Source organism: Pinus tabuliformis, chromosome 1_2 (genome assembly GCF_031772625.1).
Source record: "Pinus tabuliformis cultivar Carrire ecotype Pingquan chromosome 1_2, CPIR1, whole genome shotgun sequence".
Taxonomy (NCBI): Eukaryota; Viridiplantae; Streptophyta; class Pinopsida; order Pinales; family Pinaceae; genus Pinus; species Pinus tabuliformis.
Genome location: NC_142298.1, coordinates 435,926,557 through 435,942,458, shown reverse-complemented (window position 1 = coordinate 435,942,458; position 15,902 = coordinate 435,926,557). Strand labels below are relative to the sequence as shown.

Here is a 15,902-nt window from a genome sequence, read left to right as displayed (position 1 = left end):
CATGTGGTCCATTCAGAAAAAGAACACCTAGAGGAGAGGAATACTTGATATTATTTATTGACGATTTCTCCAGGTTTGTCTGGTTAGGACTTATGAAGCACAAAGATGAAGCATTCGAAAAATTCAAATCCTTCAAAGCCTTGGTTGAAAATGAATCAGGTCACAAAATTAAGTGCCTCAGATCCGACAGAGGTGGGGAATTTACTTCAAATGAATTTTTCGATTTCTATGATGAACATGGGATAAGGAGAGAATTCTCTACAGCTAGAACTCCTCAGCAAAATGGAGTTGTTGAAAGAATGAACAGAACAATCCAACAAATGGCTCGTGCTATGCTTGATGAATCAGGAACTCCCGCAACTTTCTGGGGTGAAGCTGCACACGCTGCGGTTGTTATTCTCAACAAAACAAATGTCCAGGTGAACAACACTCAAACTCCTCATGAGCTTTGGAGTGGCAGGACTCCTTCGGTAAAGCACTTCAAAATCTTTGGGAGTAAATGCTATATCAAGAATACTGATGAGCAGCTTGGCAAACTTGAACCTAGGGCAGATGAAGGCATTCTTCTTGGTTACTCTCCACATAGCAAAGCATACAAGTGCGACAATAAAAGACTTGGCAGAATTGTTGACAGCATTGATGTAGTGGTTGATGAGAAGGGATACATTCCTAGGCAAGTCCATCATGAAAACATCGAAGAAGATGAAGGCTATCCTCAAAGACAAAATGATGAAGAAGAAGAACCTCAAGAAGAACCTCAAGAAGAGCCAGAAGAGCAAACAAGAATAGAAGAAAAGACTCCATCCAGATATGTTCAGAAGAATCATCCAGAATCTCAGATTGTGGGGCAGAAAGAAGCAGGTGTACAAACAAGAAGAACAGTTGCAGAAGCCTCAAGCTATTTGGCATTACTCTCCTCTACTGAACCACAAAATGTGAAAGAAGCATGCAAAGATGAATGCTGGGTGAAAGCAATGGATGAAGAACTTGAGAAAATCGAAAAGAACAACACTTGGGAGCTGGTTCCTAGACCAAAGGATAAGAATGTTATCGGAACAAAATGGGTCTTCAAAAATAAATTGAATGAAAATGGAGAAGTAATTAGAAACAAATCCAGACTTGTTTGTAAAGGGTATGCGCAGCAAGAAGGAATAGACTTTGAAGAAACTTTTGCTCCTGTTGCAAGACTTGAGGCCATCCGAATGTTCCTTGCTCTCTCAAGTTTTCAAAACTTCAAAGTATTTCAAATGGACGTGAAATCAGCCTTTCTGAATGGAGACTTGGAAGAAGAAGTGTACATTGAACAGCCAGATGGGTTCATCCTTGAAAATGATCCAAATCTTGTATGCAGATTGAAAAAGGCTCTCTATGGTCTCAAACAAGCTCCAAGGGCTTGGTACTACCGGTTGGACAAATATCTTCATCAACAAGGTTTTTCAAAAGGTTCAGCAGATAGCAATCTGTATATAAAAGTTGAAAATAACAAATTGCTAATACTTGTTGTGTATGTAGATGACATTATTTTCGGCAGCAATGAAGAAGCTATGAGTCAAAGCTTTGCCTTGGTCATGCAGAAAGAATTTGAAATGTCCTTGCTAGGAGAACTGACATATTTCCTTGGTTTGCAAATCCAACGAAAAGAAGGAGGAATCTTTTTATCTCAAACCAAGTATCTCAAACAGATTTTGAAGAAATATGGCATGGAAGATGCAAAACCAGTATGTACACCCATGGTCACAGGATGTAGTCTCAGTGCAAATGATGAATCTGCAGCAGTACATCAACCAACCTACAGATCTATGATTGGAAGTTTACTATATTTGACAGGTACCCGACCAGACATCATGCATGCAGTTGGAATAGTTGGAAGATTTCAGGCAAATCCGAAGGAGACTCATCTTCAGGCAGTGAAGAGAATTTTCAAATATCTTCAAGGGACTCAAAATTATGGCTTATGGTATCCTAGAGATACAGATCTTACTCTTCATGCTTATACAGATGCAGATTGGGCCGGAAGCGTGGATGATAGGAAAAGCACAAGTGGTGGTGCGTTCTTTATGGGTTCCAGACTGGTATCTTGGTTCAGCAAGAAACAGAGTTCGATTGCCTTGTCTACAGTTGAAGCAGAATATGTTGCTGCTGCATCTTGTTGCACCCAACTTCTTTGGATGATGCAGACTTTGCAGGATTTTCAAATCACTTGTACGCCACCTATCCCCATCTTATGTGATAACACAAGTGCAATCAGCATCTCAAAGAATCCGGTTATGCATTCAAAAACCAAGCACATACCAATCAAGTATCATTTTCTCCGGGAACAAGTGCTTGAACAGAAAGTCAAGTTGGAGTATGTTCCTTCTAAGGAACAAGTTGCTGATATTCTCACCAAACCATTGCCCAGGGACACCTTTGAGTACCTCAGGCAAAAGCTGGGGGTTGTTGATGCATCTTCTTGTTGTTGAACCTTTTCTGATTGATGGTACAGGTTCAGGGGGAGCATATAATGCATTGTTGGCATTATGGAGGATGGTCAGAAGGAGATCTTGGAAATAGCTGCAATATGTCTCTATCTCTTTCATGGAGGATTATGGTTCTTTGTTACAGATCTGGTTCAAGGGGAGCATGATCTTAGGGGGAGCATACCCCTTTGCCCTTGATGTCAAAGGGGGAGAATGAAGCTGAAGTTTGTGAGGTTGCCATCAAGTCCAAAGGGGGAGATTGTTGGCATTATGTTTTTCTGGTATGGCTGTATGTTACAGATGTTGTACTTGATGGCAACTCCCGTGGCAAGGCTCTCAGTTTGTTGAAAATTAAGAAGGACGCAGGAAACCAGTTCAGAAGGTGCATACCCGCAGGTACACCATGCAGGATCCGCGTCCAGAGACGCAGTCCAGCCGTTCAGGGGGTGCGTCCACCCAGTGCACACTTTTCAAGAAAGAGAAAAAGCACGTGGGGGTTTCTTGTGTGGTATCTAGCCGACGGTTTTGTGTTTCTATCGTGTCGGCTCGTGGTATTGTTCCATGTTTTGAGGAGGAGCTTGCCTATATAAAGCAAGGAGATCATTTGGCTAAGGATGTCTTTGGTTGAATATCTTTTTGGGTGAGATCTGATCTAGATCTAAAGAAGGCGAATCTACTGAAGGACTGAGATCTCTTTGGCGCAAGATCAGATCTGAAGATCTGACTGTTTGGGTTACACTTAAAGTCTTGAAATCATTCATACCCGAAGGGACGCAGGTACGGTGAAAGGAAAGCGCGCCGGGACGAAGTGCAGAATCTGGAGACCTGGGTGGGGACGCAGGGCAGACGAAGTTCAGGTGCGTCTGGGACGCAGTTCAGTAACTGGAGATCTGCGTGGGGACGCAAAGCGATCAAGGTTCAGGTGCGTCTCTGAAGCAAAGGACGCGACGCGATAGTGTTTTTGGGTGCGTCTATGTAGCAGAAGGACGTGGCGCGATAGTGTTTTTGGATGCGTCCCTGAAGCAACAGAACGTAGAGTAGTTCAAGGAACAGTGCGTGGGCACGCAGCGCAGCAAAAGGATATCTGCGTCTGGATGCAGTGTAGCAAAAGGTTAGCTGCGTCTGGTCGCAGGCCACAGAAGGAAAAACTGCGTCTATGTTCTATTGATTGTATTTATCTGTTGATAAGGTGTTCTGGGTTAATTCTGTTATTACTGATCTGATAACTGTAGTAGACAGTAACTGTTATGTATTGGATGATCATTTGATGCTTTATGAAAAGAAGTAGAGAGTTGTAGCTCTCTGCAGGTTGCAGCCTGCGTACTGGTAAAGGACTGCACCAGTACAAAATCATTGTAAAAGGAGTTTCTAATTTGAAAGAAGATAGAGACATATTGCAGCAGGTGGTTTTCACCCACATTGGGTTTCCACCTTACATCTTGTGTTCTTTGGTGTGACTATCTATTTTCTTTTTTCATGCTCATTATTTTATGGTACTGATATGCAAGAATAATTCAAAGATCAAATAAGGAAGATTTGTTAAATTGCTAGATAATACTGATTCACCCCCCCTCTCAGTATTATTTCCAACATAGAGTCTGATTCTTCCTCCTTTAGCTCAAACTTTATCTTTTCAAGTTCCTTTGGTTGGACTTCATGTTTAATAACATCTTTCACCTCTCTTAACACCACATCTCAGTTGTACACAACCTTTCTTGTTACTAGGTTCCAAATCTTATAACCCTTTAAGCCATCCTTATACCCAATAAAGATGCACTTTTCAGATTTACTATCCAACTTTGTTTTTTTCTCCTTTGGAACATGTACATATGCATCACATCCAAATACCCTCATATGTGAAAGAGAGGGTTTCTTACCAGTCCATACCTCTTTTGGAGTCTTACCCTCCAATGCCAATGAAGTTGATCTATTGACCAAGTAACATGCAGTCTCCACCACCTCTACCAAGAATTCCTGTCCTAACCCAACACCATTGAGCATGCTTCTTGCCCTTTCCATCAATGTCTTGTTCATTATTTTTGCAACTCCATTTTACTGAGGTGTGTATGGAGTATTCTTTTGTCGTGCAATACCACACTTCTTGCAGAACTCTTCAAATTACATCTTGCAAAATTCTTCACCATTGTTTGTCTTCAGCGCCTTTATCTTCTTCTCTGTCTAGTTTTCCACGAGAGCCTTAAATTCTTTAAACATGTCAAAGGCTTCAAATTTCTTCTTGAGGAAATATATCCATGTATTCCTTGAGAAGTCATCTATAAATGATAAACAGTACACAAACTTACTTAGTGATGGAACCTTCACAGGCCCAAACACATCACTGTGCATAAGCTCTAATATTTGTTTTGCCCTCTTACCACCAGAGGGGATGCTCACCTGATTCTGCTTCCCATATACACAATTTTCACAGAAATCAAAATCCAAAGAGCTATTATTCATACCTTCTACCATACCTTTACCATGAAGTATTCGAAGGCCCTTCTCTCCAATATGTCCATGCCTTTGATGCCACAACATGGTTTTTTCTCCAGAGACCACTAAATTTTCTGTTCCACTTTCAGGAACCACAAAATTGTTGCACCCATCAACAATAGTGCTACCTTGTAGCTTGTACAAAGTTCTAATCCGAACTCCATGTATCAATACTAGTGCTCCCCGAACCATCTTGCAGGTATCTTTCTCGAACACTGTTTTTACACTAGCATCATCCAACTTGCTTACAGAAATCAAATTTATGGCTAATGCAAGAATATGTTGAACACCTGGAAGTGTTCTAATCCTTCCACCTCGCAACTTCAACTTGAATTTTCCACGACCAACGATTCTAGCCTTCCTATCATCCCTCAAGAATACATCACCACCATCATATTTATCATACTCACAGAACCACTCTCTATGGGGAGTGAAGTGAAAGGATGCACCTGATTCAATGAACCATGCCTCATGATCTACATGTGTACTTGAAGAAGCCAAGTACACATCCCCACCTTCATCCAAGGTGATTTTCACCTCTGTAGAAGGAGCATCATCAGATACCTTTCCTTTGTCAGGAGATTTAGATTTACAGTCCCTTTTCTAGTGCCCTTGCTTCCCGCATTTCCAACACACCTTTATAGGTTTTCCTCGAGATTTAGATCTCGCTCTAGATTTAGATCTCCCACTCGATGACTTATTTTTGTTTTAGTTCTGGTACCATCCTCATATGGACAAGGCATCACCATTCTGGATCTCCATATTTTTCCATCTCATTTCCTTCATCAACAAGGATGAGACTATTTCATCAAACTATAAGGCAATTACATTGCTACCTATTACAATAACCAGACTATCCCATGAATCTGGTAGAGAACACAACAAACTAATGCACTTATCTTCCTCTAAAATACTAATATCAATAGATAATAACTAGCTTACCACAGTATTAAATGTGTTCATATGCTCTGTCACTTAGTCTCCATCTCTCATCCTCAGGTTATACAACTTTGTCTGCAGGAACAATTTATTCACTAGAGACTTATATTGGTACAAAGTCCCTAAACTGTCCCACAAAGCCTTCGCCATAGCTTACCCTAATACATTCAGTAATACTAAATTTGAGACACATAATTTTATTGTGCTTTTTGCCTTCCGATCCAAATCCTTCCATTCTTCATCGGACACTCCCATTGGTTTAGTACCTAGATCTATCGCGATCCACTAATCTTTGTCCATAAACAGATCCTCCATCTTGAGTTTCCACAACTCAAAACTCTGACCATTAAATTTATCGATCTTTAGCTTTTCACTGCTCGCCATCTTCTTTCACCACTAGAATTGATCTCGTAAATCCCCCACTGAACAGGGTCTACCATAGGCTCGAGCGAAACCCCTCAGCAACAAAGGCGTCCCCTTAAAGCCAGAACAACTCCGACACCAAATGTAGGTTTTAACCCCATACAAAAATTACCTGCATATGAATTCTAATAACAGAAAGTAAACAATAGCGAGACCATAACACCTAAAACAAATATACACAAATATTTTCCCTGAGATCCAAAAACCGAGACTACCAGATTGATTTTTCATTATATTCCTTCAATGTTACAATATATATATATATATATATATATATATATATATATATATATATATATATATATATATATATATATATATATATATATATATATATATATATATATACACATGCCGAAGCATCCAATACCATGGACTGAAAACCATCGCGCCCAAAAACATGTGCGAAAACCATGCACAAAACCATGGGTCCAAAAAAAAAAATTCTCAGGGGTGCTGCCCCGAACCCTATATGAGTGGGCTAACCACCCCCCTCAAATCCTCTTTGACCCCCCTACCCCCCCACTGCACATCGGCGCAACGATGAGGAGGTTATGCCCCCCCTCTAACCCCTCGGTTTAGTAAGGGGGACTAGTCATGGAAAGAATATAACACAACCCAACATTTATAATATTGGATTTTTCAATATTGGATTTATAATATTACTTTTAGTATAACGATTTGAAATTTTGGCTTTTTAATACTGGGGTTTATAATATTCAATTTAATATTAAGGTTTAATATTGAGTTGTATAATATGAGGGTTTATAATATTAATCTTAACATTTGTAATATTAATCATATGGTTTATCCCCCACCGCAGGTGATAATTCATGTCGCCTGAGTTAATCATGTGCAATACCCTTGGATTTGGTAGCCATCTAGGTCTCATGAATCCCACAACTGGTTGGCATAGATAGCTTCAATACATAGCAATGGACGTACTCTCTCTGTTCAGATATTGGTATAAGCTTTCCCTCATAAAATAAAAAGTAATCATGGTGGTTCATTATTATTCGAATGAGTATTAAAGGAGGTGGTGTATAGGCAACTTCTTGGCTAGTCTACCCACTTGTTTCATTCTATTTACAAGCTGAGAGAGATTCACCAATGTTTTTAAACTTCAAGATAATTTTCCATCCTTAAAATTTTCCCTATTTATTATCCCTTCAATTAAGAATATTAATCCCTCAATTTTATCATTTTCTTGAGTTTATAATATTATTAGTCCCTTGGGTATATAGTATCAATAATCCCTTTGGTTTATAATATTAATCCATAATATGTATAACAATATATTAGGGTTATAATATTAATCTTAGGTTTGACACATTAATCTTAGGGTTTATATTCCTAAGGTTTAATATTAACTCCTTGTTTATAATATAAATCTTATGGGTTTATTAATACCTTGGGTTTATAATATTAATCCAAGAATTTATAATATTAATCACTTGGGTTTTTAATATTAATCCCATAGGTTTATAAAATTTATCCCATGGATTTCTTAATCCCTTGGGCTTATAATATTAATAATCCTTTGAGATTATTGATCTCTTAGGTTTATAATATTGATCCCAAAGTTTTATAATACTAGGCCCCTGAGTTCAAATATTAATATATTATTATTAATATTATAAACCCATGAAATTAATATTATAATAATTATAGTAATAATTATATTATTTTTCAATTTATTAATAATAATAATAATAATAATAATACGTTGGGTTTATAATATTAATTTCTTGAGTTTATTGATCCCCTAGGTTTATAATATTAATCCTAGTGGTTTATATATTAATATATTAATATTAATATTAACATGTTTGGTCGCGCGAGGCAACTCAATTGCTAATCAAAGTAATGTGAAATTTGTGTAAACTTAGAGATCCAAGATTTGCGACCCGGTTTAGGGAGAGGAGGATGAGATTTACAAATAGTTACATGTCAAGTGGGTTCTTGGGTTACTCTAGGTCCAAAAAAAAAAATTTAGATGCTCAGCCACAATTAATATTAATATTAATAATAATAACCAAGATAATTAATATTATAATAAATATAATATATCATTATATTACATTTCACTTCCATATATCATATATATTTAATATTATTGATATATTATAATAGTATTATAATAATATAATATTATTATATTATTATATTACTATAATCTAATATTATTATTAGCATTATTGTATATTATTACTATCCTATATCAATCTTAACTCAGGATCTACCAAGTGGGGAGAGGGATCAAATATCTTTTCACTCTAAAAGAGGTTTGCATATCAAAAGATTTGATATGTCTTGGCCTTTGAGGCTTGGTGGATCCGAGTTACGATGGATCTAGGTTGGTTTAACTTCCACATTTAAATAAGCTATATTCCATATGAATGTCATGGGTCAATCTCATGGGTTCTCAATACCATGGGTCAATTCTATGGATTTTTTTTATTATTTTATTTTGATAGGGTTATTTTTATTTTGCTTTTATTTTCATTTTTATTTTAAAACAATTAAAGTGATTATTTTACATTATATATTCTTTTTATTTAATTTAATTACATTATATAATCTTTCTATTTTATTTTAATGTAATTTGGCTTATTCAAAATGTCAAACATTACATTACAAGATCTTCAGCCTTATATACATATATGTGTGTCTGTGTGTGTTTGTTAATGATGAGAGATAAATAAGTATTGTTGTGCCTCTACAGAGGAGTAAATAAAGGAAATGTTGCCACTTAATGTTACATTAAAAAAAATAAAAAATATATATGTATTGTTCAACTGATATATGTATATGTGAGAGATGTTGTGTGTAGAGTTGCTTTAAAAACAATTAATAAAATTACTTTAAAAATCAATGTCGACCATAAATATTTAAAAAAAAAAACTTTTTAGCATAACAGATATATGTAATTCCTTCATTGACATGAGATTTAATGCCTATAGTATGCTAGAAATGTGTAACATAAAATAATGTAATGTAAATAGATTAAATAGATAAAATAAAATAAAGATAACAAAAAAAAAATAAACCAAAAAAAAAAAAATTAATAAAAAAGATAAAAATGACCCATGGTATTGACCCTTGGTTTTAAGAATCAATGGTAATACTATAATATTACGTATTACCCAATATTTCCCCTCAATAAGTCCATTTCTTATTGAGTAAAAAGTAATATTTAGGCTGGAATATGACTGTAAATATTAGGTAAAATGTAATAATATTACATTTTAATCAAGTTGTCTTTAGTGTGATTTTTTGGGAGTTTTTCAGGTGGGGTTTTCTGGTCTAATTTCTCTAAAATCTTGCAAAAATTTATTGAAATCACAAGTTTGAAGGGTAACCGCTACACAATCTAAGTGCCCTAGGGGTTTTTGAGGGTGTTGAATCCATATATATAGTAAAAAAAAACCAGTTTACATAACACAAATCAAGATTTCACCTTAAATTTTTCCACTGGATTCGGGCACCAGAAAGTTCAAAAAGTCTCACTAAAGACAACTCCCATTTTTATTAGTATTTCCTCCAACCCTTGCAACATTTTACTGGGTGGGGTTGGTAACAAATATTGAATAACATATAATATTGTAATATTGTATTTTAATTGAGTTTCTTTATATTTGAAGCTCATACGTAAAATTAACTCCTATATAAACAGTTGATCCCTCTATGCTAGACATGTAATATTTAACTTCTAATTGTTAGATCCAGAGTAGAGAGTTGAGATTAATCTAGGCTCATTAATAATAATCAGATACTATAATTACATTATGTTACTATATATCATAATACCATTAAATATATATGTGTGTTCGCTATACTTATTAATAATTACAAATAACCAATCTTTAATAGTCATTTTTACACTATACACCTAATAATTATTAATATTGTTGATATACACCTATAGCATATAACAACCACATTTATAAATGTACTTGTACATGTGCTTCATATCAACCACATTAATAAATGTGATTGTGCTAGTTTTATAATAATCAATTTTAAAATAATTGTGTTTTCTAGTATTTATAAATACATATATGAAGCTAATATTGAAATAAATTAATTAACATAGATATTCAAATAGCTTATCTAAGTCTTATATTGAAATATTTTTAACATTTATAAGATTATACATTTTTCGAGTATTTATTTTTCTTTTAATTATATTCTTTCCATAAAGCTAATATAAAATCATGTTACTTTATATGGACATCAATATATTTTATTTTTGGTTGAGAATGAAAATGAAATATTTTTATCATGTTACCTTTCATATTAAACACACGAAGAGTGAGATTATTGATGATTATGCTTCTTTTAATTAAAACTAACCAAACATGTATATTCATGTATATTGATTTATGGATTATTATTATAGAAAACATTGTTATTTTTATTTGTAAAATATTTTAATTTTATTTTATAAGGGAAGACACATATCAACTTACACATCTCCCTGATAAAGTTGGCCCTCTCAGTCCAATGATAGGAAATTCATAGGAAATTAAAGAATGAGGTTAATTTTCTATATAAAGGATAAGGTTAATCTATGATATTATTGGTAAATAAACCATGTTAAACGAGTGGGGATGGGAGGGCATGCAAAAGTAGTATAAAGATGTTAGATCTAGGTTAAGTCATTGGTTGAAAGATGAAATTATTCTACTATTTTATTGGTTAAAAAAGAATAAAGATGGTGTTTACCATCATAATAACAATATATTAAAATTATATATCTAACTTTTTAGAGAAATTAAAGTGTGATAGAGTATTGGAATATGAAAGAAAATTAAAACACATAGAGACTCGTAACCAAAAAGAGTTAAGATACATGAACATGGTGAACCAAAAATACTACCAACAAAAAAAGAAAATAATCAATATTAATAATATAAAAACAATTTTTCAACTTGCTTTGGAGCATTGTTAAAAAGCCATGGTTGCAAAAAAATTGTCATGACTATGAATGTTATGAGAGTTAAAGATAAAGTTCACTTTTCCTTAAATTGATTGTATATACACTTATTAAATAACAATTTCAAAATATTTCTTACAACACTAAACTTACTGTTATTTTTACTCATCTAAAGTATGGTGATCATACAATATTGTTTTTAAAATTTTTGAAATAAAAACACAAAACAAACCAACAATTTTTTTTAATATTAAATTAAAAAATTTAATTTCAATAAATATTAATCATCCCCATCATGATAATTTAGAATAAATTCCATATTTTATTTATAACAAAAATTAATTTAAAAAATGAACTTAAAATACATATAATATTATAGTTTTACTATTTTAAGTTCGATAAAGTTAACCTTTTCAAATTATTTAAAAAACAAAATAAAGGACAAAAAATCACATATACATCCTCATTGCTCAATGGTAATGGCAGAGAAATTAATTTTTTTTTTTACCGAAACTCAGATATCAACAATTTAATATACGGCGGTATATGGTATGTGTCAAGTTGCATCGTAAAGGTCCATACCGTGTTCCCAAGGTGGTTCGAGTTCCATGTAAAACAATTGGTTTTTGCCCGAATATCATGGAGTTTTCAAGCAACTTTTGGCCTCTTCGAAATGGTCCAATATCATGGGCAATGTCTTCACAATCATAAACGGAGTTATTATGGTCATAATTAATATGTCAGACGCAAATCTTTTGTTTTTTATTTTGGTTTATGGAAAATATAGTTTCAAGTAAATCTTGATATGGGTCAAACTTTTTGATCCTGCTTGGCTTTTGGGAACGTAGTTTCTTGGAAAATCTCTGTTATAAGCGTGTTTCAAGAAAACTTAAATTTAGAAAATCTTCGTTATAAGCGAGTTTCGGAGATGGACTAAAGGCAGCAGTAAGCCGGATTGTTATGCTGGGTGAGTGGTATTGCCTCCCATCATGGTGGAAATAGGCGGTAATTAGGAAGAAACAGATCAGGCAGGTGTGGAATTATCATGGGCAAGTCTTCAAAATGATGATCGCAGTTATGGTCATAATTAATTTCTCAGACGCAAATCTTTTGTTTTTTTTGGTTTTTGGAAAATGCAATTTCAAGTAAATCTTGATATGGGTCAAGCCATTTGATCCTGCTTGGCTTTTGGCAGCGTAGTTTCATGGCAATTATAAGCGTGTTTCAAGAAAACTTAAATTTAGAAAATCTTCGTCATAAGCGCGTTTCCGAGGTGGGTTAAAGGCAGCATTACGGCGGATTGTTATGCTGGATGAGTGGTATTGCCTCCCCTCGTGGTGGTATTGCCTCCCCTCGTAGTGGAATTAGGCAGTAATTACGAAGAAACAGATAAGGCAGGTGTGGAATTAGAAGATGCCAACCGTAATCTTGGTGGTCTTTGGCCAAACGGACATAGGTTGGCGGAGTTGTAGTGGTGCTTATTTTGAGGGCATATGCGAGATTTAAACCTTTATATACACCCACTGTTTCGTTGTCTACATGTACTTTCTGTCGCCAAAAATAGCGGAGTCAACTTTCCTTCCTCCTCTAACATTGACTGCAACAATCAGGATTCGAATTGCCCCTTCTCCTGCGATTTTCCTTCGACGAAAGAATGGCGATCGCTGATACGATTCGGTTGGTCGTTGGAATCATAGGTACGTTTTCGCTCAACAGTAGAATATGTTATTTTCTTCGTCCGCTTTTGAGTTTAACTGAACTGATCTCTGACAAACTTTAAATAATTATTTCTCTGCAGGGAACATTATATCGGTCTTTATGTTCCTTTCGCCTCTGTAAGATTTCAGAGTATTTTGTTTTACGTTTGTTGATATTACTGTTGAAGCTGTTGATATCAGGGTTAAGATTTAAGTAAAATATAAATTGGGTATCTGGTTGGTGATGATGCAGGCCTACATTTTTCAAGGTGTGGAAATGGAAATCGACTCGAGGGTTTTCTGGATTTCCTTACCCCATGACTCTGCTCAACTGCGCGTTGTGGGTGTTATACGGCATGCCTTTTGTTCATCCCAACAGCATTCTTGTAGTTACAGTTAACGGAGCGGGCGTGATCTTTGAAACAGTGTACACTATTGTCTTCCTGGTATTTTGTAAGAACAAAAAGGAGAAGGTAAGTTTCGTGTACCATCTTACAATTGTACTACCACCTATAAGGTTTTTGACCTAAGATATAGTGCATCTAAAAGATCTTGGTATGGTGGTTTTAAGATATAGGTTCGATCTGTTCCGTTGATTATAAACTGCAGAAAACATTAATGGCTTAGATCTGCTATAAATCCCTAAGTAGATATCGATATGATAATAGATCCTAAGTTCACGTGAATTTATGTTAACATTTTCGGGAAACTGATATGATTTATGTTGTTTTTTCTAAGATGATAACCTATTGATCAATAGATTTGAAGTTGATATGAATGTCATCATGCCACCTTTACTTTTAATATATCTGAAATTAAGATAAATCTAGTTGAATAAATAACAGATTTATATACTTTTATACTAATTTGTTTATAATAGATGACATATACTAATTGAAAGAACTAGAAATTTGGACAGGTGATATCAATGGCTTCTCTTGTGCAGATATCTGAGGTCTAACTTCCACCTTGTTCGTCTTGTTTGCACAGATGAGAGTTGTGGGGTTGCTAGTAGTAATAAGCATATTCTTCGCAGCGGTGGCAGGTTTGACATTAACTTCAGAGCATACTCATAAGAGACGGACCTTAGTTATTGGAACAATTTGCATTGTATTCAATGTCTTCATGTATGCAGCACCCTTGTCCATCATGGTAACTTCCCTTCCCCTTTTTCTTTTGAATATGCTTTTCAAGGTTATTATGGCGGACAATGATGGCATTAACTTTGTGTGCTACTCATTTCAGAAAAGGGTTATCCAAACTAAAAGTGTGAAGTACATGCCCTTCTACCTTTCCTTGGGTTGCACTGCCAATGGAGTCATCTGGACAGTCTATGGGTGCATACATTTTGACATTAATCTGGTGGTGAGGAACAATAATATTGTTAGCTGTATTTGTTTCTTTCAATAATTGGTATATATGTGTGTGTGGGGGTATTGTTAATGAGAAATGTGGATCGATGCAGCTACCCAATGGACTGGGAGCGCTGCTAGGCGCATCCCAATTGATACTGTATGGCGTATATTACGGGAGTACTAAGTGGGATGAAGACGAAGAGAAAGAAACTGGTGATCGGCAAGATAAGGGTGGCGACAGTAATTCACAGCCGATGCAAATTCTATCGGGCGGCAGACATTTTGATAATGTCGATAGGAGTGGAATTCCTTGAGATGTAGCTGTTCATTACATTGCATGCGCCACGTGTGCATCGTGGTTATGACTGACACTGTGCTTGATTTTATGACAGAGAGTGCTTGATTATGCTCGTCACCCTATTCTCTTTCTTTGCCAAGTTGGTGCAGGGAACGCTGCTATTCACATCTGATTTTTGGGTTGTTGGTTATTGGATATCTATTCTTGGTTCTGGAAATTGAAAAGAAAATGGCTAGAATGTGTAGTTTCTTATGAAAATCAGATGAATAAGACTCGGACTGTTTATTTTTAAATGGATTATAAATTATGCCTCTGAGACGGCTAGGCTTTTAAGTTGCATTTAACGCCCAGTTAGCTATTTCTGGAGGTCTTATTACGAGTTTATATCTCTCGAGTAGATGTGCTAATATTTAATGCAAATTTAATTTATATTTCACCTTATCTATTAGTACATAGCCACAAATTTTGAATATACTTAGCAATTCGAGATGAATATATGCAGGTTTGCGTTAATGATGCACGTATGTAGCTCTATCCGCGTCGTTATTTTCTGGATTTACTTTTTTGGATGCTTTGGTATTTAATATGTTGTTTTTATCTTTTTACCATTGAAATGTTTAGTTGTTTTTAGAGTGTTGAATTTATATATATTCAAAAAAATAAGTTTAAATAATACAAATTGAGATTTTACTTCAATTTTAACGAAATAGTCTATAACGCGACTTTTTGAAAGCCTTTCAGGCGGGTTTTTTCGGTGGAAATCCGGCAGGAATTTATTGGAATCGCAAGTTTGATAGCTAGTTTCTGCACAATGAAAGCGTCCCAGGGGTTTTCGAGGGAGCTGAATCCAAATATGCAGTTAAAAAACCATTTTAACTGCAACAAATCAAGATTTAACCTCAATTTCTTCGGCCGGAAAGTCCTAAAAACAACTCTATTCAATAATATTTATGGCCTTACCTATTTTGTCATATTTTTTTTTATGCGAAGATATTCAACATTATTTATATATAAAAAGCATACAATAATTTATGTTTAAAGCATTTTCCTACAATATTTTTTATGCTCATGTAAATACTTGGTGTTGTTTTCAATATTGTTTATTTTTTTCCCCTTGGAAAAATCTTAATTTTATTCAAAGCATATGCAGATGATCTGTTTTCACAGAAACCAAAAAAATTAAGAAAATAATATAACCAACATATTCTTTTTTCCCTTTCTTCCACTTTCAGCCAACCTCCACTGTTGGGAGTGGATGTTACAATGGATTCACATCCTTCCGATCCATGATTTAGCTGCTTA

General features: G+C 34.8%; 1 protein-coding gene across 1 annotated transcript; it reads left to right on the top strand.

Moving 5' to 3' along the window:
• Window positions 1-12,904: 12,904 nt before the first annotated feature.
• On the top strand, window positions 12,905-14,772 carry LOC149206220 (bidirectional sugar transporter SWEET5-like). Its single transcript, XM_089397627.1, has 7 exons — window positions 12,905-12,947; window positions 13,049-13,085; window positions 13,201-13,420; window positions 13,938-14,099; window positions 14,193-14,312; window positions 14,413-14,592; window positions 14,695-14,772. The coding sequence occupies exons 1-7, from the start codon at window positions 12,905-12,907 to the stop codon at window positions 14,770-14,772; spliced, it is 840 nt and encodes a 279-aa protein (XP_089253753.1).
• Window positions 14,773-15,902: the final 1,130 nt, after the last annotated feature.

Excerpts from the sequence above, each read along its gene's own strand:
- LOC149206220 (XM_089397627.1), top strand. The coding sequence starts at position 12,905 with ATGGCGATCGCTGATACGATTCGGTTGGTCGTTGGAATCATAG. Across the intron at positions 12,948-13,048 it reads GTTGGTCGTTGGAATCATAG|GGAACATTATATCGGTCTTT; the intron begins GTACGTTTTCGC and ends ATTTCTCTGCAG. Across the intron at positions 13,421-13,937 it reads GTAAGAACAAAAAGGAGAAG|ATGAGAGTTGTGGGGTTGCT; the intron begins GTAAGTTTCGTG and ends TTGTTTGCACAG.